Raw genomic sequence first — 20,448 nt, 5'->3', positions numbered from 1 at the left:
GCATCTGGCGAGCGGAATCCCTTCAGCCCGTCGCTGCAATGAGCGTCGCGCTCTCGCTACCCGTTCAACGCCACGATCCACGTTTTTGTGGCTGTAACGTCACCCCTGAAGACACCCATATTGCCCGAGTTTACGCTTATCGGTGATCGTTCTCGAATTATTTTTGTTTGTCCGCATGCTTTTGCAGATTGTCGCCGTACAGGAGAATAAAATAAGATCTGCTGGTAGTGTGGCGGCACCTGTCGGAGCAGATATCAACCACTCTACGAGCTTCGTCTTTGTTGGGCCTCCGAGATTGCGCGCAACCCGTCAGCGCACAGAGACCATGACTGGGCGAAGTTTAAACCGTCGAGTGCGCTGATGAGAGCGCTGCGATCGCCGGTGATGTCAGGGTGTCTGTGAGTTGAGGGTGCAAGGCAGTGGTGAGCAGGAGGTTATATAAATTCCGTAGCGGCCTTGGTACACAGTGCGTCGCTTAATTTCTGGTGCGAATGATTTGGGGATGCTCCTGCCTAAACGCTGACAAAACTTCAAAAAACCGTTTCAGGGTCCCTTTAAAGCGCGCTGCTCAAACACAAAAAAGACGCACGAAACGAACGCGCAGGTATACACAGGACGAGCGCGGACTAACAGCTGTCCCAGTGTGCGTTCCTTTGTGTTTGAGCAGCGGGTTCCTTTCGCAAATGCGGTCGCTGCAGCGAGCGAAGTGACGTTCGCGCACTCTGTAACTCCAGCCCAAGCTTTCCGGTGAAAGCACAAGATGAAGGAACCGCCACCATCACGAGATAATCGCGCGCGCGCGGGCGACTACGCCCTGTATAGGGCAACGTACAGGGGAGCGCACGCATCGCAACGAGCGGGGCAACGACCTTTAAAGCACGCCCTTCGCGCTATCCCGCTGGTAATGCAGAGAACACGCTGAAATGCCTTCAAGATCAGCGTACCGCCAGCGGTAAGTGCTGTATATAAATACCTCGCCGTTAGTACGCTGGGGAACGTACGCTCCGTGGCCTAGCTGGTTAACGCCGCGCGCTGCGGAGCCAGGGGTCGCCCGTTCGAATCCACGCTCGCAGATGTTTTTTGTTTTTTGTGGCTTTTTTCATATATATACATATACATGTGCGGGACTATGACGGTGACACCGACGGCAAACACCAGCCGAGAGTGTCCATACAATCGCTGTCGCAATAAAACACCGAGCTCTCTAGCCCCCCAACAGTGTCTGCACCACTACTGTTATGCCTCCTGGTAGAAGAGATATAGAGCCCTGGTCTCTACTCATCGAGACCAGGGCTCTATGAGTAGCTACACGCCTTAGTGAACCAATTTCATCTTTGATTCATCGGAACAGGTGGAAATTAGAAGCCTGTGCGCTATAAAGAATGCAGGCGAATGGTTATTACTCTTAAACTCCTTCGATAATTTTGAATTAAGTGAAGCGTGCCACAAAGCGTGTCGTTCAGTAGACCCGCATGTTACTTCAGCTGTACAGAACCTGTACGAAAGCATGAGGAGCATCCAAAAAAATAATGATAGGAAACTTGAGGGCGCAACTGATGTACGTCTGTAAAATAACTATGATTATAAGCTGTGCAATTCAGTCAGACGCTGTTGGAAAGGGTGGCAACCGCTTTATCTCCTGCGTCTTTTCAAATTGAAAGTTATTCGACGATAAAAGAAGGGGGTGGGGAAAGGGAGGCATCGCAGCCGTAAAGCATGCTTCACAAGCGCGCCGTGCTCTCTCCACTTAGTCTTGCATATCTGTTGGCCTTTAATTCTAAGTTTTTTCTTTATTCTGCTATACCGCAACTGGACAGACACGGGGTGCCTGGAGCCCTATCGAGAAGGGCCTGACCGTCGCACCAACAAATACCGAGCTAACACAAAGCCACACCGGCACTCGATCATCCGGTGGCACCCCTGTCCTTGCAGACCAAGCCTATATTTTGATTATGTTTCTGTTTCTTCGCTTCATTTTTTTCCCTCTAATGTCCTCTGCCGTTCTTGGCAAGGCCCTACTAGCGCCTTGCACGGGACATTTTATATTGATTTCAGCGTAGTGTCCTTAAGAAGCGGAAGGTGTAGTTGCGTATGATTGCCGGTGGGAACAGGAACGAATAAGAGAAGCAGAAACTAGTTTCTCGAAAGTCGCGGAGGCCAGCCGCAGGGCAATCGCCGACGGGCGGCCGGGCGACGGGACTTTCTCGGCAAGGGCGTGTGCCTCCGCTAGCGACGAGAGGTGACCACCGCGCGAGCGCCACCGCTAGCGGCGACACAGCGGGCCGTTAACTGCGGCTGGGAAAGCCGGCCTAGCCGGGCAAGGGAAAGCGTGTGTGTGTCGGGAAAGAGAATGTGAGGGTGGGGGGCCCACGTACCGCTGCGGCGGCGGCGGCGGCTTTCGCCGCCGCGTTTGAAAAGGGAAACCACCGTTGCTCCAGAAGTGACGGAAGAAGGTGGAGCGGGAGAGGGCCAGACACCCAACGGGGAGGCTCACTTTCAGAGAGGAAAAAAAAAACCGAGAGTGTGACCGAGAGAGACGCTTGTGCGTGTGTGTGGATTCTCCTTGCCCTTTCTTCCGTCAGCGCGGCCAGCGGTGCGGGACAGCCAGCAGCCCGAGCAGTCCAGGAACGAACCATCGTCGAGAGCAGAAGCAGGATTTGGCGCGTCTTTCTCCAAAAACGTCTGTGAGCGAGTGCCGCGATCACCGCCGCCAAAAGACGCGGAGGACTGACTGACCACCGCCCCCGGATTTTCTATCATCGACCCGTCGTCGTCGGCGTCAATCGTTCTCTACGGTTGTTATACCACACATACAGCGATGAAGAACCGCGGTGTCTGCTCGGCGCTGGCTTGCGCGCCTCTGGCCCTGCTCCTGGCGACGGTGATAACCCAGGCGTTCCCACAGGGCGGACCGGCCGAGTCTTGCGACTCGATGCTGCCCCGGCACGTCTACACGGCGCCCAAGCCGGCGCACGAATCTCCCTTCACGTTCGTGGCGTCTTCCAACCGTTTCTCCTACCAGAACGTCGACGGCATCCAGGGTGAGAGCCCTTGTGTCGAAGATTATTCGCCAAGCGCAACGCCCAGAGAGGGCTTTTGTCACCTTACTATTTTCTCATTGAGCGAACCGCACGTTTACCCTGCGGTGCTGCAGCACAGAAAGGCTGTATGACACTTTTTTTCTTTCTTACTTCTTATTCTTTTTTTAATATGCAGTTTTTTACTATAATTAGCCGCTATGGTGAAAGCAACTCGATCCAACCACGACATAAGAGCCACCTTGTTATCTGAAATATATTCTCTTAGCCTCCTCTCAATTTGTCTGCGTGAAAGCGTAGGCTTTAAGCTCTGTTCTGTATTTCAGAAAATTACGAATATTACCCGTAGCAATTAAGTAACGCTTAATGCAAGTCTGACCACGTAGATTGTCTGCATTCTGCGCAGGACCACTATTGGACCAATATTGGCAAGACAATTGGCCAATATCGGACCAATAACATCCTCGCGACTCGGAGGAGCTTCGTTCATAATTTATATATTATTTGCCATCAACTTGGGCGTTTAGTATCGATGTTCTCGTCGTGCTGTTTCCCGTGCTACGTTTTATAAATATGCACTTGTTTTCTTCTTTTTTGTGTGCTCCATTACCAAATGATAAAAATGTGCACGTTAGGAGACTAGCTCGGCCTCCTTCGTCATGTACATTTTTCGTCATTTAGGAGATGTGGCGAAAACAAAAAAAAACTACATAGACGGGACAAGGTCCTCTCAATGGCCCTGTCCCGTCGTGTTTGTCTTCTTCACTTCTTCAACGCCACCGTTCCGAGCTCTATGTCAATAATTCTTGAAAGCAGTTACCAACTCTAGACTCCGTTATACCTGTGGGGAATATTGCATTAGTTCTTTCACGATACTACGCGATAATTTTCCGCTATGTTGCGTGCCGCTTGCCGCTTTAATTCTTGTGAGACATACACCTCTTCTTTACTTTCAATAAGCAGGCTGTCAAAGGTGTTTTCTAGGCATGCAGGGGATTCCTGTACGCTTTTACGCGCGTACAGAGACCGTCACGAAAGAGGGTTCCGTGCAAACACGGACACAGAATAAGGGAACGGGACAACGCAAACACCGTCTCGTTCTCTTCTTCTGTGTCCGTGTTTGCAGGTGCACCCTCGTCCGTAGGGCTGTGCGAGTATTCGACACTTTCGAATAACGAATCGACTAGAGCTATATTCGATTCGGTACTCGAATCGAATAGAACATATTGGAGATACCGAATATTTTTCGAATGGCAGCAACGAAGAAAAATGCTCGAAGGAACGAGACGTTCGAACAGCCTGGGGTAACTTTTCTTCTTTTCATCATCGAGTCACCCAGATGCGTGCGGCCTGTGTACTTACAGGACTATCGACGCTTTATTGATGAACGGATGAAGGCGTTTACGTATCAGTTTTATTCAAAAGCTTTTGACCATCTTGAATACTGTAGTCACCGCTACGTTTCATTCTGCACTAATAAAATATTGCGAAGACTCTAGTTGCTGCTTTATACGTGCGTGCTTCAGTATAATAATCGGGGTATTTTTGTGCGTTAAAAGTAATTGTAATGTTCCTTTGTTAAAGCTTGTGAATAGTTGGTTCCAATCAAATGTTGTCGAAATCTTGGATTTTTTTTTTTTTGAAAAATTGTTACCTTACTAGTGTAGGGCTGCTTTGAAAATAGTTAACTTACTATTCGAAAACTATTCGAAGAGTATTCGATTTCTATTCATATTCGATTCGGTGTCATCACTGTTGGACTAGTATTCAATTCGGTTCTCAAATTAACTATTCGCACACCCCTACTCTTTTGTCATGAATGCCTACCAGTCAGCTCAACCTTCTGTCGCTTACAGGCACCTTCGTACGATTACAATTGCCTATCCTAATTCATCATCAGCCTGACTACGCCCACAGCAGGGCAAAGGCCTCTCCCGTGTTCCGCCAACCAACTCGGTCATGTGCTTTCTGCTGCCACGTTATGCCCACAAACTTCTTAATCTTATCTGCCCACCTAACTTTCTGTCTCCCCTTCGCGCGTTTGCCTTCTCTTGGAATCCAGTCATATACTCTTAATGACCAGCAGTTATCTTGCCTACGTGCTACATGCCCTGCCCATGTCCATTTCTTCTTGATTTTGACTAAAATGTCCTTAACACCCGTCTGTTCCCTGACCCCCTCTGCTCTCTTCTTGTCCCTTAAGGTTACAGCTATCATTTTCCTTTCCATTGCTCGCTGCGCCGTCCTCGGTTTCAATTTAACCCTCTGTGTAAGTCTCCAGGTTTCTGCTCCGTAGTTGAGTACCGGTAAGATGCAGCTGTTATATACCTTCCTCTAGAGGGATAGTGGCAAAGCACCATTCATGATATGAGAGTGCTTGACGAATTTGCTCTGTGCCATCCTTATTGTTCAAGTTGATTCACTCTCATGGTTCGGCTCCACGGTGAGTACCGTGAAGCCGAACCTAGTTGTGAGTACCAATTGATTTTTAAGCGTTGAGCACTTCTCAGCGCCTCTGTTGAATAAAGCAGCAATCAAAGTTCTAGCACAACGTACTAACACAAGACAGAATGAACCACCATTCTTTAAACTGCACCTAATCTAAGTACACGGGTGTTCTTGCATTTAGGTGCCACCAAAATGAGGCCGCCGGGCCTGGGAATCGAACCCGCGTCCTCGAGCTTAGCGGCGTGAAACCTCAGACTGCTAAGCTATCACGGCGGATTAGAGCAAGACAGCGTGCAGAGTAAATTAGACCATCTTGCCTTACTGCAACCGTCGAGGTCAATTTGCACGTTCTAAGTGCACTCTAAGGCAAAAGGGTGTGTCGTTCGTCCCTTTGGGGACTAATGGGGCTGCCACAATCATTAATCCCTTTAAGGACTAACGGCACCAGGTCTAACAGTTAGCCTCCACAGATCACCCCAATGGACTAACATTTAGTCCTCACATTTACAACTTACCGGGAAACTGTTACGGTCCCCACGGTTGCACCTCGCCGGACGAATGGTCGGTCCACTCAAATACTCCATTCGGATGAACTGTTTATCCCCAGTTCAAATGATCCGTTAATTCCCATGAATTATTTTCTAGTTACTCTCCGCGAGGCAGAATACTTTTGTCGCGTGTTTTCTTTCTTTTTTTCGCGGTGAGCAACAAATGGCCCGAAAAAGAACACGCGAAAAAATGTTTAGTCATGCGTGTATCACTGTTTTCGCAGTCAATGCGACAACGAAAGACAAAAGTGAGACAATGAAACGTTTTATTTTTCTCTATACATATGATGTTTCTGTTTTCTTTCATTGAATTCACTGTAAAATGTCGAATACAGGTGCAGCCGCGTTGTCATATCTTGTACAGTCCTTTCTGTGAAGATGTTCCAACGGAAACGATAGATGAACGACAGCCCACACTGCATTCTGTACGTCGTGGACGACGGCTGCATCCTGCAAAGCACAAAAAGATTGCAAATAGTTAGTCATACGTGACAGAGGATGAAGACGCACGCACGTGGCAGATACGTGCAAGGTGAAATAAAAACACACGTCTGAAATATGGCATGCAAATAATTTCACCGTAATGTCATACATCATCAAAGACGCATTTCGAGCCACATAGAGCAACAGCTCAAGTGCGCAGCCATCACGCCGAGGCGCCACCTAACGCCGTGCCGCCAACGAGTCGGCGAGCTTTCTGCGAGCGGCGTCGTATCGCTAGAGCAAGCCCGTGAGCCGCCGCTGCCGCCAGCGAACCTCGAAGAGAAGAGCGAGCGAACGCGGTGCCGCCCCCACGAACGAAGGCGAGCTGCATGCGAGCGAGAGACGGGGAAGCCGACGGTAATATCGACCAATTTTCACAGAGTTCTGAAGCACAGCTAAAGTCGGCTAGCTAAGGCCCCCCGCAAGCCCATGCCGGTGCACTTCAAGCGCGCCACATACAACCGGGCTCATTGCCGGCCACCGCAATGCGTTTTGGACGAGTTGCAGCGCAGCGGCGAGGCCTCTGTCCAATATCGCGAGCCCGCAGCTCATCATCGCGGCGAACCCTCGATGAGCGAGCGTCCGGGCGGCCGATGGCAATGGTGGCCAATTTCCATGCGGTCACAAAGCACAGGCGAGCTGACGCCCAAGCCGGCATTCACGGTGCATTTCGTGCGCGCAATATACAACACGATCAAGCCCGTTGCCGGTAAGCGCGATGTGTTTCGCGCACGCGACAGGTACGGCAGAATAATGAGTGATCACTTAGTTGTGAAAGGATCCAGCGCCGATTTACGCCCAGAGTCAGATTGAAATCATGGATCCGATAGGCCTATTGTCTTCTCGGCCGATGTTCCCAGCCGGTGGCGACGCAGTGCTGTGACCGCACCATACAGCGCGGCATCGCGACGTGTCGAGATCAGCTCCAGACTTCATGGGCACGGCGAAAAGTAAAAGCAGCACCACACGCTCATCCACGCATACGTGTATATCGAAGGCGCCACAGCGTAGCTCCTAGATCGTTGAACTGTCCGAGCGCGACACAACCGCTAACGCGAACACAAGTGGGAAGACTAACCCCTGAGCTGGGAGGAAGATTAGTTCCCTTGACAACGGTTGGCACACGGAACTCATCTCTGCACATGGCCTGCATCTCCCGCGTCGTTGGTCCCTTTGCAGACTAACTGGTTTGCACACGGCACGCGTCCCTCTGCGGTTGCTCCTTCGCAGTCTATCCGTTCATCGCGCGTGCCTATTGGGCTCCGTTTCTCCTCTTTCGAGTAATCTTGCCTTAGAGTGTAAGAATAGCAAGGTTCATGCGAGGAGAAGCCCAGCTAGCATCAGGATGCTGCTGACAGATTTTTCTACAAAACTTGCTAGAGGGAAAGTCTGGCACTGTGACTGTTCAGTTGTTGAAGCTTAAATTTTAATCACTTTATAGTATGCATACAAACTTTTATACATTTTTAGTCAAGAAAGAGGTCCCGTAGTGAAACAATGTAGCGGAACATCTCAATGTCTCATTTGTACCAGTGAAATGATGTTATAGCTCCGCGTATTTGCTTGATCTTCCAGCTTTCGATTTCAAACGTTCATATGGCGTTTCCTGATGCGTTTTATATTTCTCAATTTTAAAGCTCATACACTCAAAGTCTTGCATACACGGCAAGACGATCAGGAGCTGCGCGCGTGCGTTTTGTTATAAATCTTTCTACTCTGATTCACTAGCTGCTTCATGCGCCATGCTAGCATACAGCTACCGTAGCCATGAACCATATTTCTTTGTAGTAAATAATGCGGGAATTTTTTTTTTTTTTTTATGGCAGGTGGTAACGATACAGCGAAGGATAGCCCTGTGTTTCGACAATGTGCTGTCAAGATCTACGGCGTCATTATAGGCACATGTGAATGCGTGTCGTCATGATGCTGCTATGAACATGTTTCAATTAGAGTGCTTTCTTTTGAGCCCCGTGATTACAACAGATGGGGGAAAAAACGCGGAAGGCTGCCGTTCTCTGTTCTCTCTCGCATGGCCAATGATAGCAACGCGCGGGTGGCCGCAGAGATCGTGTTGCTCTAAAATGTAGTGCAACTGCATACGCCACTTCGCTGTTAACAATGGGGTGAGCGTGTCGCCGGAAGCGTTACACTTACGGATGACATTAAAAAAACACGAGAATGCGTTACTTTCTTCTTTTTCCCCTTGAAATGGTGTTACGTGTAACCCGGAAACATATATTTTATCGTTGCGAGCGCGGTGGCTGGTACGTAAGAGATTATACATGCATTACATATTTTAAATGGTTTCCGTGCGTGCACGAAATAGAGCAACTCGTGACAAGATTATTTTCTCTCACTTACACGTAATGGCTAGGGGTGTGCGAATATTCGAAAGTTTCGAATATTCGTCGAATATTACATTCGAAATATTCGTACTCGATTCGAAAATCGTGTATTCGAAAAGTTTCGAATATTCGATAACTTCGAATATTCGAAAAATTCGAATATGCGATTCGATTATCATGCATAAAATACCTCGTCTTCCACATTTATGCTGCGTACGTATCACTAAAAACGTTGCCGAGAGGAGCGATAAACATCCTAAGTACACGTAGGCACGATATCTGCCTGCGACGAGCACCCCAATACGTATGATTTATTGCTGGTGCATCTCCGACGTGCAGCGCTGTTGGCGATCATGTACCCGTACATTTTGAATATTATGCGGCCGTAACGTGCCGCACTACCACTCGTTCACTATACGGGACCACTTCTGAAGAAAGACAGTGACCCACGTGATTGGTGGCGGACTGTTCAGATACCCCAGTCTGGCAAAGCTTTGCCCCATGTCTGTTCCAAGCGAGCGTGCCTTTTCAGTGGCAGGGGGGGGGGGGGTTGTCTCCGTTAGAAGGGAGCGCCTGCTGCCTGATCATGTGGAGCAACTCATATTTCTTCATACCACCATCTAGTCATTACTTTCATTGTGTAGTGATATTTGATTGTGTTGTGATGTGCATTGTGCTAGCCTGGACATTGTGTTCTGGAGATAGCAGTGTATGTTTTGTTGCCAGTCAGGCTGTTAATATCTTTTTTTTTTTCAAATAGCTACATGTTAAATAAAATATTGTTACTGTGGAGGCATTTTTCCTTTGATATTCGATATTCGATTCGATATTCGAAGGTGGATATTCGTATTCGATTCGTATTCGAAAAATTTGATATTCGCACACCCCTAGTAATGGCCTTACCTGCCTGCGATGAGTGAGAGGTCAGTGGGTCTGGAACATATATAACCGTACGGAAACCTCACTGGTTGCGGAGAACACCACCGTAAAACAGAAAAAAGAAAAAACATCGCACGGAACGAACACGTTTTTCTTTCCCGATAGTGAACGGGGGAAAGACGTTATGCTTTGAAAACTATAGAACGACAGTTTAGTCTGGTAGAAAGTATTTCTTACTGAAACACGTATAAATTTTGTTGTGTGTTCTTTTCCCCTACAGTTAAATGCCAGTTACATCTAAAGAGATTATCATACCATACAACCTAGCGTCATAGAGTTCCCAATGGGCAACCTCGTTATTGCACAGACACACTTCTCAAATTTGCTTGGAAAAGCATATAAAGCATAAAACAGGAAAAGCATATAAAACATAGCGGGCCACGTCTATGGGCGGCGTTGCTTTCGATAATGCTAAATTTCATCCACAAGAACCTGTCTCGCACCCATACCTTTTCTCTGGTACACGTTCGCCTGTCCAGGGAGAGGTAATCGGTTTTCACCGAGCGCTCATCGTGGGCATGCGAACTACATAGGCGTATCGTGGGTAGTTCGCCTATAGACGTGCGGGCGAGCAACACTTATCCGCACCACATCCTCTTCCCATTCGCTTAAAGCACTGGTGCTGATGTTACCTGTATTTCACGTAGGTTGCACCTTTTAAGAGGCGGTTCACAGTGGGGAAACCTTCCGCGCTTTCGAAAACCTCCGCCTGTCACTGCGCCTGTAATGTAAGAAAATGGACGAGAGGCACAATGTGCGTTTGTAATTTCGCCCGACAACCCGCCCCTGCCTGTCGCACGAAAGCGGCTGCGCAGGCAGAACATGTTTGCATTTGTGGATGGGAGCAGCTATTCGGCGATTTCGTCGGTGCGATTGTGTTTTATTCCTATATTCTTGCCGGCATCTTCGACCATAACCTCGCTGGCTGTCTTGATTGGTCGGCGATGGCTCACAAAATGTTCAAGCTTGGTTTGAACAAAAGGCTTTCAAACACGGGGTCCTCATTCACCTCTTGTGTTTGAACGCATAAATGCATTCCTTCGTTGAAAGCGTGTTAGAAATACTTCACGCCAGGCCCGCAGCTAGGAATTTTTTTCGCGGGGGGGGGGGGGGGGGGGCACTTGCTGAAAACCTAGACTTTTTGAGAAAAACGCCTATTTCTATTATTTATTTTTGGTAAAAACACATACTTCATCAAAATTTCGGAAGGGGGGGGGAACCCCTTGCCCCCCCCCCCCCCCCCCGTCTATGGGCCTCCTTCACGTTGTATATCTTACTAGTAAGGATGAATTTTCGCCAGAGGGTGAAGTTATAGCACACGACCGGTAATTGCAGTGTGCATTCTGGCGCGAATTTGAAAGGCACAATGATACTGAGTTTGATTGGCGTTGCCAACATGTTTCTTGATGCACTGTTTACACGATGCGTCGCGTATAGCGACAATCTCGTACATGGACGCAGGCACAGCAAGTGCTGATCGGCGTATGAAGTAATCTTCTTCCGCGCTGGTCTGAATAGCACGGGGCTCAATCAGTCACTCAATTTCGTGGCAAAGTTCGCCGATGTTTTCATCTCCACGAAGCGCAGTTTATGAGCAGAAAGAATTTAAACACGAGGATCTTGCCTTCACGCGTGCAGTGCGTATCAGTGTACATTCGAGCAAGAATTGCTGGCGCGTGGTGCTGCGCGCACTTGATTATTCAAGGTATAATTTACACAGCTCACTCCTAACCAGCGGTTAGCTTAGCAGGTAAGGTGTCGCGCTGCTCAGCTCGACGACGCGGGTTCGATTCCCAACCGCAGGTGGTCGAAAGAACCCATGGTCGAAATTAATTCGAAGTCCCCCACTACGGTATACCGCCTGATCATATCGTTATTTTCGGACGTGAAAGCCGAAGAAAAATATTATTCTTAGCAATCGGTTGTAAGATTGCAACATCACTCACGGCATTTTCCGTGTATAAGGTATCGAGAGTGCTGCGTTTTCTTCTGGTTGTATCAGCGTGGGTCGTGAAGGACGGGATTCATTCGTCCTGCAGTGTCCCAGAGGTGGGCTCAGCGGACGTAATCGCCGCTTCCTTGCACGGCCAGTCACTTCCTCAACGTGTGAAGAAAGGTGTCAGAAGGGCTACAGCTGACATTGTCAAGCGTGCATTCATTCAAGTTTCCTCAGATATGCGCAGGAGTGCGACACGTCTTCGCCTTATCGCCTGCATAATATCACCCGCACACTCCGGTGGCTTGCGACGCCGTTAAAGGCGCTGCGGGATATTGTGATTCGCGCTGATAGCAGCTCACTTGCTCGAGGCGACCGATAAAGCAGAGCCCCTCGATATGCAATTTGCCAGAAGAAGCGACCAGTTGCGCATTTCAATGGGCCCGTTTTCGAAAGTAATTCGAAAAACGCACACGATCGCGATGCAGTGATCCACGCATGCATCGGTCGGCATGATCGACAAAAACTCGGCAGTTCCGAACCTCTGTCGCACCCAGTCGAGCTACCTGAATTGCGTTGCATCCACAAAACGGTGGCACGCAGGGAGTTTCGTTGCGTCTTGCGCGGCGCACTCGGTGAGGCCGAAGTATAAGAAGGTCTGCTATGCATCACGCGTTTGCAGTCAGCGCGTTGCCTGCAACCACGCGTGGAGACTTTGTAGACAGAGGACGCCAGTGCGAAAAAATTCCGGTGAGCGGAGGAAAAAAAAAGAAACGGGGGGTCTGAAGCCGTACTGATCGAGTCAGATTCAAGGGGAAAGATGGTCCGCTTGCGTGTTAGCGGTGCTTGCGGTCGTGCAGACTTTTTTTTTTTCCTCGGGCGCTAATAGGCACGCAGGGGAAAGAAAGCACAGTGAATGTGCGGCGTGCCCTTAGCTCGCTTATTTCGTTCCTTCGCACGCTACCTCGCGGCCTTGCTTGTTTGCGGTTACAGTGCTCGTTTTACTTTCCCGCATAGAAACGTGAGGGTGATGCGCGCCGTGAGAGATCTGTTTGGACGTACTACCTTCTCGGGCGCGCTCACGACGCGTTGCCGCCGCCGCAGCATCGGGAAGAAGCGCTCGGCCGCCACGACGACGCACACCATTCCCAAACAGGTGCTCAGGCGGGAAAACAAACAAGCCGAAGCGGACAAACAAGTCCCGTATATCAGTCTATAACGCACGCGGGCCAATTTGAGCGTCCAGGATGCCATGGCCGCGACGGCGGCGTACGTGCAAAGATGGAAACGTTGGTCTCTCGACTTGGCTTTCGGCCGTACGTTTGTCGCTGCCTCGTCGCCAAGGCTGTTGCTCGTCTTGACGCCCTTCTCCCCGCATAGCGGACGTCGCTGCGGCGCACTGCGCCCGCAACGCACGATGTCGCGGGGTTCCTCGTGTAAGCGCCTCTGTACGCCGCGTTTTGTATGTGTAATACGTGCGGCCGCGCGCTCTATGCGTCTGGAACGAAGCGATCCCTGCGCGTAATGCCCGTGTGCATGCGGCGAGCCCCTCGGCCTCGCACTGCTCCCATTCCGTGCAACAACGCTCGGCGTGTGCCCGCACCTCGACGTATGCTGTTGTCTGTCTCTGGCCGTGACGGAAAGTCGTGAGTGCGGCCGCGGGAATATGTACACGCGGCGGCTCATTTGCGCGTGCCTCAGTTTCGCTCGACGCGCGCGAGATGGGACGCCTTGTGGCGTCGTCAGCGGGGCAAAAAGTGTGCCGCGTGGAAAACGCATTTCGCCGTCGTCCCAACTGGAAGGAAGCTGGATCCGCGAGAAACGAGGAGGAAGGCCCGATGAGAAACGGAAAGCTATGTTCTGACATCGGCTCGGCTCTGACAGCGACGGCGAGCGCAAAAGATTACTGAAATCATAGTGCTGACACTGCGTTGCACTGTGTAGCCAATCGTACCAGGTTGCATGCTTTGTACAAGAATCGTAGAAGAATATTGCTGAATATTGCTGAGTAACCGGAGCATGAGGGTATGCGGCTACCAAGGCAATAACTAATGCGAGGAATGCAACAAGTGTGCCAGACTTGAAGAGGTGAAAAATCCTTGAACGGAGGTGGAGCAAAAGTTTGGAGAAGCAGACTTGTCTTTGTCAAGGCACCAACTGAAAGCAGTTTCTGCCTTGAAGAAGGCAAGTCTGCTTCTAGAAACCTTGGCTCCACCGACACCCTTTGTTCTAGGATTCTTCACTCCTTCAAGCTTACATATTTTCCTGAACGTTTGGATACCAGACTCGATGCATATATCCCGACGACACTGTGTCCACTGCATACAGTGCGGTTAGTAAGGTGTTAGCATTACAGTTTGTTGTGTACGATGAAGTGTTTGCCATTAAGCAGTGGGCTTCTCTGCTAGCTCGCGCACTGAGAAAAGTGCTGCCACACACAGTGTGTACCACAGGCTGTATGTGTGTACCAGATACGTTATACGCATACAGCGAGCAAACCAGATAATGCAAGGAGCTGGCGCCAGAGGTAGACTCTCTTGTATTCTCTTTCCTGAACAGGTTCGCGAACAAGACACATGCTTTGGTGGAATATATGATTTCTCGTGGCCATGTGACAAGCATTTACTCCACGATACTCAGGACACGATGGTGTCATATTGAGACTTTGAAAAGGGGGCAGCGATGCACAATACTCAGCGCTCGAGATAGGCAAACCAGTAACAAGCCACTCAAAAAGAAACAATGAAGCCAGTCATTTCTATATGTCACTGCAAGCGCCAGAAAGCCTTCCCTCTCCAGCTTACAAGGGCCAAAGAATGTTCAGGCTACCGCCTTTTTAAAATATTGAGAGCGTTAGCTGTTGCTCTACCTTAAATAATTTATACTCGTACAGGTGTATACGAAGTTGCGTTCTTCCAGTACTTTTCGGTGCTTTGTCACTAAACACTCTGGGGCAGAAAGCCATACGTTGTAGTTCTTACATTGAGCCAGCCCGAGAGTATAACCTGTACACCTCTGCTCTCTCGTTTCCCCTCTTTCTCTCTTTCCCTTTCGTTTCCTCCTTTCGTTTACAAAACCCCCGGAGTAGGATAGCAAACGTCGTCTTGTTCTCCTCCTTGCCCTCTATTTCTCTCTCCCACGGTAGTACAGTTCCTCCCAGTTATGTAAGTGCTTTCGTAATAAGATAGACGGCAGCGCGAAGTGATAAATGCCTCAACTCGTTTCCCTCAGACTGAACGTTTCTGTTCGCCTTTCGCGCGACCTCGTCACCGCTGTTCGAGCTCAGGTACAACGGCGGCTCGCAGCCCGTCGACCCCTACCGCCCCTGCGGCCGTCAGGACCCTGCCTCGATCGATTGATTGCCGCGCGACAACGCGCTAATTCCGCGCAACACGCTGGCGCCCATTAGAGGGCCGCCGCGGCATTCGGTGCCCGCCGCGCGCGGCTCTCCATAACGAGGGCAGCATGAGCGCGTGTCGACGACGCAGATCGTAATCGAATTGGCGTTCTTGTCCCATTTGCCTCCAGCATTTCGAGCGCTGGCAGCGCTCCACCGCGTTTCGCCGCACAATCGATTGGGCCTCGTTGTTTTTTGCCCCACCCCTTTTCCTCCCTGCCCACGAGGGCACGCTATGCCCTCACTCCGTGTCATTTCTTTAATTGAGCCAATACCTGCGTTGGTCGCTCGACAAACAAAAAAATGCAATTGCCGTAGGCGCTATACCCGTGTCGTCCTTCGAGAGGAAGTGCAAATGCCCCCCCCCCCCTCCCCTCACCCTTCTAGATACACACAGATAAACACAGTCACATGCCTCGACAGAGGGCTTCCTTAAAACTGCTACGTATAGACCCGTATCCAAAAAGCATGTTCAGAGGGTGACGAAAATAAAAATAGGTGGGAGTGGTGAGAAGGTTGGTGGAAAAGTACTATATCGACAAATTAGCGGACGTTTTTTTTCGCGAGTGAAATGCGGCCTCGCGGGATAACCGATAAATGTCTGAAACGATGCAAAACGAGTGGACACGAATCTGCCCGCGGGTCGCCAGTATCTCGTGCCTGCCTATGTAATGCACGAATAGACAGCAGCACCGTCACCACCGGGGGCCACGCTTGTGGAAGGAAAGAAAAAAAAAACAGTTGGGAAAGGTGCTGTGTGAGAAGAAAGGGAAGAGGAGAGGGAATGCGCTGCTGTGCACACGCGCATTAACTCTCCCGCAACGCCTTTAGGGTATCCGTTACATTGCTCGGCAGATAACGATCCGATGCGCGGCCGAACCATACATACACCTCAACCGCTGCGCTGCAACCCGAGAAGGCCACAGGCGTGTCGCCGAGGGCTCGAGTGCCGGGAGCAAAAAGCACGGCCACTCGGTGTGGACAGCAAAGGTGAAATCTTTATCGAGACCTGCCTCCTTCAGTAAGCACGCGGAAACGCGAGATTTGCAGCAGATTAAAGGATACTCGCTCGCGCTTGTGCGTTGCTTGTAGCGCGCCTGCCCGTGTTCGCATGCGATTTTGCGCGCTTATGTCTCTGCGCGTGTTTGTGTTTGCGCGCACGCGCGCTGGAATGGGCACACGGGCGCGCGACTCGAGTCTACAGGGTTCGCCTTTTTCTTTCAGACCGCCTGCCAGATTAATGCGTTCCACGCCGCCTGTCAGATAAGTGGAGTGAAGGAAGCGTGAAGTCGCTCGTTGAAAGTAGACAAAATAGAAAAAAGAAGAAAGCGCAGAAAGGGAAAACCCGAACGAAAGCGAAAGAGCGGAACACGCAGGAGGAAGAACGGGTGGCAGCTGTTATGGGCGCCTTTTTTTTTTTATTAGTTCCTTCTTTCTCCTCATATCGGAATGCATCGCTTTCTTTCCAGCTCGAAACAAACGGTAGCCGCTAGGTAGGGCATTGCGAATATCGTAGTGCGCCACTCGGAACTGCCTCGTCCGCGCGAGACGATTGTTAGCGGCGATACCGTGTCTTTCCGCGCGCCGCCTTTGTGCGGATGTACTGCGGTATAGTCTGGATATTTCGTTGATTGGGCTCTGCGGGCCAACGCTGGCGCTTTAAACCACTGTGGTAAGGCTGCGGCTCGTTGGACAAGGTGAATTCACGTAGAGAGTTCTGATTCTTTTCCGCTTGACTCGCTGTCCTTACTTTCATGCCTCTATTTCTTTATCGCTATTTATTTCGTTGTTCTTCGGTTCTGTGCCTTCAGCGTCGGGAAGTTGAATTGGCAAAGCGTTTAATTCCTAACTGCTCTTTGGTAATGGCCAGCACTCTTAGATAATCCTACATGTACACGTAGGAAGGGAAGCAATTTTCTCTGACACCCACCGCGGTGGTCTAGTGGTTATGGTGCTCGACTGCCGACCCGAAGGTCGCCGGATATAATCCCGGCCACGGCGGTCCGCATTTTCGATGGAGGCGAAAGCGCTTGAGGCCCGTGTACTTAGATTTAGGTGCACGTTGAAGAACCTCAGGTGGTCGAACTTTCCGGAGCCCTTCGCTACGGCGTACCCCTCGTAATCATATCGTGGTTTTGGGACGTTAAACCCCAACAATTATTAGAAATTCTTTCTCTCACAAATTAATAGAGCGCGAAATGATGTTGCTAAATTTGCGAGACATGAATCGCGACTACAGGTCGTAAAAGCAAGCAACAGTGTCAGCTTGCCCATCAGCTATATATATATATGCATATGTTCACGTTCCTTGGATCCGGTGAATAATAAGTCATGTGAAGTGCAGGCGGACGTACAAAAAAATAAAATAAAAATACGACGTTTCCAGCAGTAGCCGGTCCATAAATTTGCGACATCAATCACAGCCCACTTTGTAGCGTGTCCTCTTGGTAATCAATTCGTTATTTTTTTACGTATATATATAGAGGGCAGCAATCGGTTCATCAACTGTGTGCCCTTTGTCCTCATATACTTCTTTGCATTTCTTCATGCCCAATATGTGTGTTTTTATTTGGAACCTGCCGCCTCAGTAAACACACCACCTTTTAAACACTAACCCTTACACGGCAAAATGTAAGACTAAAAATATGTAGTACTTTCATCTCCGTATAACGGCAGAATGCAGACAATGCCGGCTATCCTCTTCTCCGGCTTGACATATGCGCACTAAAAGATCCAAAAAGGTGTATCGACTGAGGTGAGGTAAACAGCCACAATGACAGCGTTTTAAAGCTTGCACAGGTCTACACAAGAACGCATGCCACGTGCATTCCACATTTTAACAACACAAGCTAAACGCGCGAACGCACGCCGCGGAAATTCGCGTCACATCCGACGTACAGACTGCTTCGTTCTCCTTTTCCTCTTATTATTCAACCGAGGGCAGCGTTCTTTGCGAGAGCTCGGAGACAGACCAGCTGAGAGCCTCAGGAAACGAAGCAATCCAAGTGTGTCTCCGACGGCAGCGCGCTCGGAATCGGCGCTCCCGATCGGCCACGCAAACCCGCCATTAATTATAACGATCGACGTATTCGTACTCTTCGGGGCATGCGCATGTACATCTGCGGCAACTGCACGCAGTTAATCGAATTGGTGGTTCGGGTCATCGCGAAGTGATAAATCGCTTCAGTATGGGTATGGGGCGACATAAAAGAATAAGTGAAGAAAATGAGCGTGTGATTATTTGGGACACGCCACAGTAGAGAGCTCCAGATTATGTTTTTTTTACAAGAAACAGCGCAACGGCGGACAACAGAGAAAAAATGAAGGAAACAAGGACAAACACTTGTCCTTAATCTCTTCCCTTGTCCGCTGCTGCGCTGTTTCCTGAATGTCGATTACCAACAAGCCCAATCTCGCACCTTCCTCCCCATTAACTTCAAATGCCTTGGGACCTTCAATACATCTGCTATTTGGACGCACTTGATGAAGACAAGGACACAGTGTGGCACACGGAAAACCACAAACAGAAGCGCTCTAAAAAATGAAGTTTGTTGAAGCATCCTGCCTACATCTCCGCATGCCAACTTGCACTACGTGACGCATGCTATCACACCATAGAGTTTAGCAAGAACAATTCTTTTTGCGACATAACAACAGACGGTGAGCTGATACGTGTGGCCCCTTTGTTCACTATAGCTCGTGTCTCTACCATCTCTCTCGTGCTTCTTCTATCTTTCTGGTGGCTGATTGTGCGGCAGTTTGAAAACACGGGTGAGCAACCACAGTCACTGCACCGTGAATCGATAAGTGCCCATCTCTGTACCCGTGCAACGTTTTGTCTGTGTTCTCCCAGGCGGTCATTTATACATGTGCCTCTCTGGCCGATGTGTTTCGCACCACATGTCAGCGGCAAGCTGTGGTTTGTGTTTTTCTGCGTGCCTCACTGTGTCCTGGTATCGATCAAGCGCGTCCAAAAACCAATGTGCTATTACAACTATCCCATGAACAGCACTCCTAAAGCATATTTCAAAACATCCGCTGTCACTAAAGTGCTTGAGCGCTTGCGAGTTCTTGAGCTTGCATATAAAGGTCGCACATACCTCATCCTACCGCCCCATCGAGACACCAGCTTTCATTGCTTCAGAAAATATTTCAAGCCACGAGCAGGCACACGCAGACTGGATTGGAGACTTCCGTGCAACATGATGACCAATTATACGGCTTCGTGTTTGGGCCGTGGTCCTTATATCGAAGGAATAGACGCCCGCTAGATGTGGACGTTAAAAGCGTCTCTGTTAAATCTAGGTTGCCTTAAACGTGCACGCGAGCGAGTCGTTGACGCACACGGAAAAGCTGTACACCACAAGAAGTGAGCACGACGGTGCCGGAGACAGTCGCACCGACGGAAAACGAACGCGAAAACAGTTCCGCGTTCTGCTGGGGGCAACGCACCTTCTTTTAAACGTGACAAACACGCGACGCGTCCTCTGTAGGGTGACTGACATCGCTTTTTTAAGGTTGAATAGTGATGATGGACAATGTGCGCGTATGTGTGCGCACCTATAGTACTGGCACACGCACATGCACGTTCGTGTTTTTGAGCGACAGCGTGCATTTTGCGTACACGAGAGTAGGTGTCCCACGACATTTCAGGACGCCAAGTAATTATGAGTAGTGTGTATGTAGTGCTGTAAACGAGGCTTACGGGGCGTGAATTTCGTGAAAAACGTTGTGCGTATCCCCAGCTTTTTCCCGCAAGGCCAAGAATTAATCCCTCGATTTGCCAGTCCGGCCTCCGAAGTTCTTCCTACAGATTTCTGCCATAAACTTTGATGTCGTCTGTAAAATAAAACGATAACAACACTAATTTGAAAGTTCTTATGATCATTCTAGAGAGGTCAGTCATTTAATATGCTGTCATCATCACAGCCAGGCCTGCCAAAGCGCTCTCCGTGCACTGAGTCGGCAGCGACGTGCTTTCCCTTTCGTCGCTTGTCCGAACGCCCCTGTTTATATACTTGAAATCTTCGCGTGCATGGACTCACGAAAGCGACTCGACACGCAACGCTTCGGTCAAAGCATGCGCCGAACAAGTGCACGCCATATCTGCCTCTGTCGTACTACTTGCCGGTCTTCTTCTTTCGTTCTCATTTCTTTTTTTTTTTCTCTCGTTTCTCGGTCTCTTTGCCGAGTAATGCGCCTGCCGCCATCTGGCACGCATTGGGGCCTTTGTAGGGTGGCTCGAACTAGCGCAGTCAACGCGCAATACCTCGCGACCGTCCGTGTGGCACGCCGTCTTTCTTGTCTTCCCGGA

The 20,448-nt window shown here is 49.7% G+C and overlaps 1 protein-coding gene across 1 annotated transcript in view; it reads left to right on the top strand.

Annotated features, from left to right (window-relative positions):
- The first annotated feature begins 2,747 nt into the window (after positions 1–2,747).
- LOC119391368 (putative ferric-chelate reductase 1 homolog) overlaps positions 2,748–20,448 on the top strand; it is a 68,635-nt gene continuing 50,934 nt past the window's right edge. Inside the window, exon 1 of the mRNA XM_037659054.2 lies at positions 2,748–3,041. Within this exon, the coding sequence (XP_037514982.1) occupies positions 2,819–3,041 (223 nt within the window). The 5' untranslated portion in view covers positions 2,748–2,818. The remainder of the gene's footprint in view (positions 3,042–20,448) is intronic.

The sequence above is a fragment of the Rhipicephalus sanguineus genome, chromosome 1 (assembly GCF_013339695.2).
Source record: "Rhipicephalus sanguineus isolate Rsan-2018 chromosome 1, BIME_Rsan_1.4, whole genome shotgun sequence".
Lineage (NCBI taxonomy): Eukaryota > Metazoa > Arthropoda > Arachnida > Ixodida > Ixodidae > Rhipicephalus > Rhipicephalus sanguineus.
This window is presented reverse-complemented; position numbering and strand designations above follow the sequence as displayed.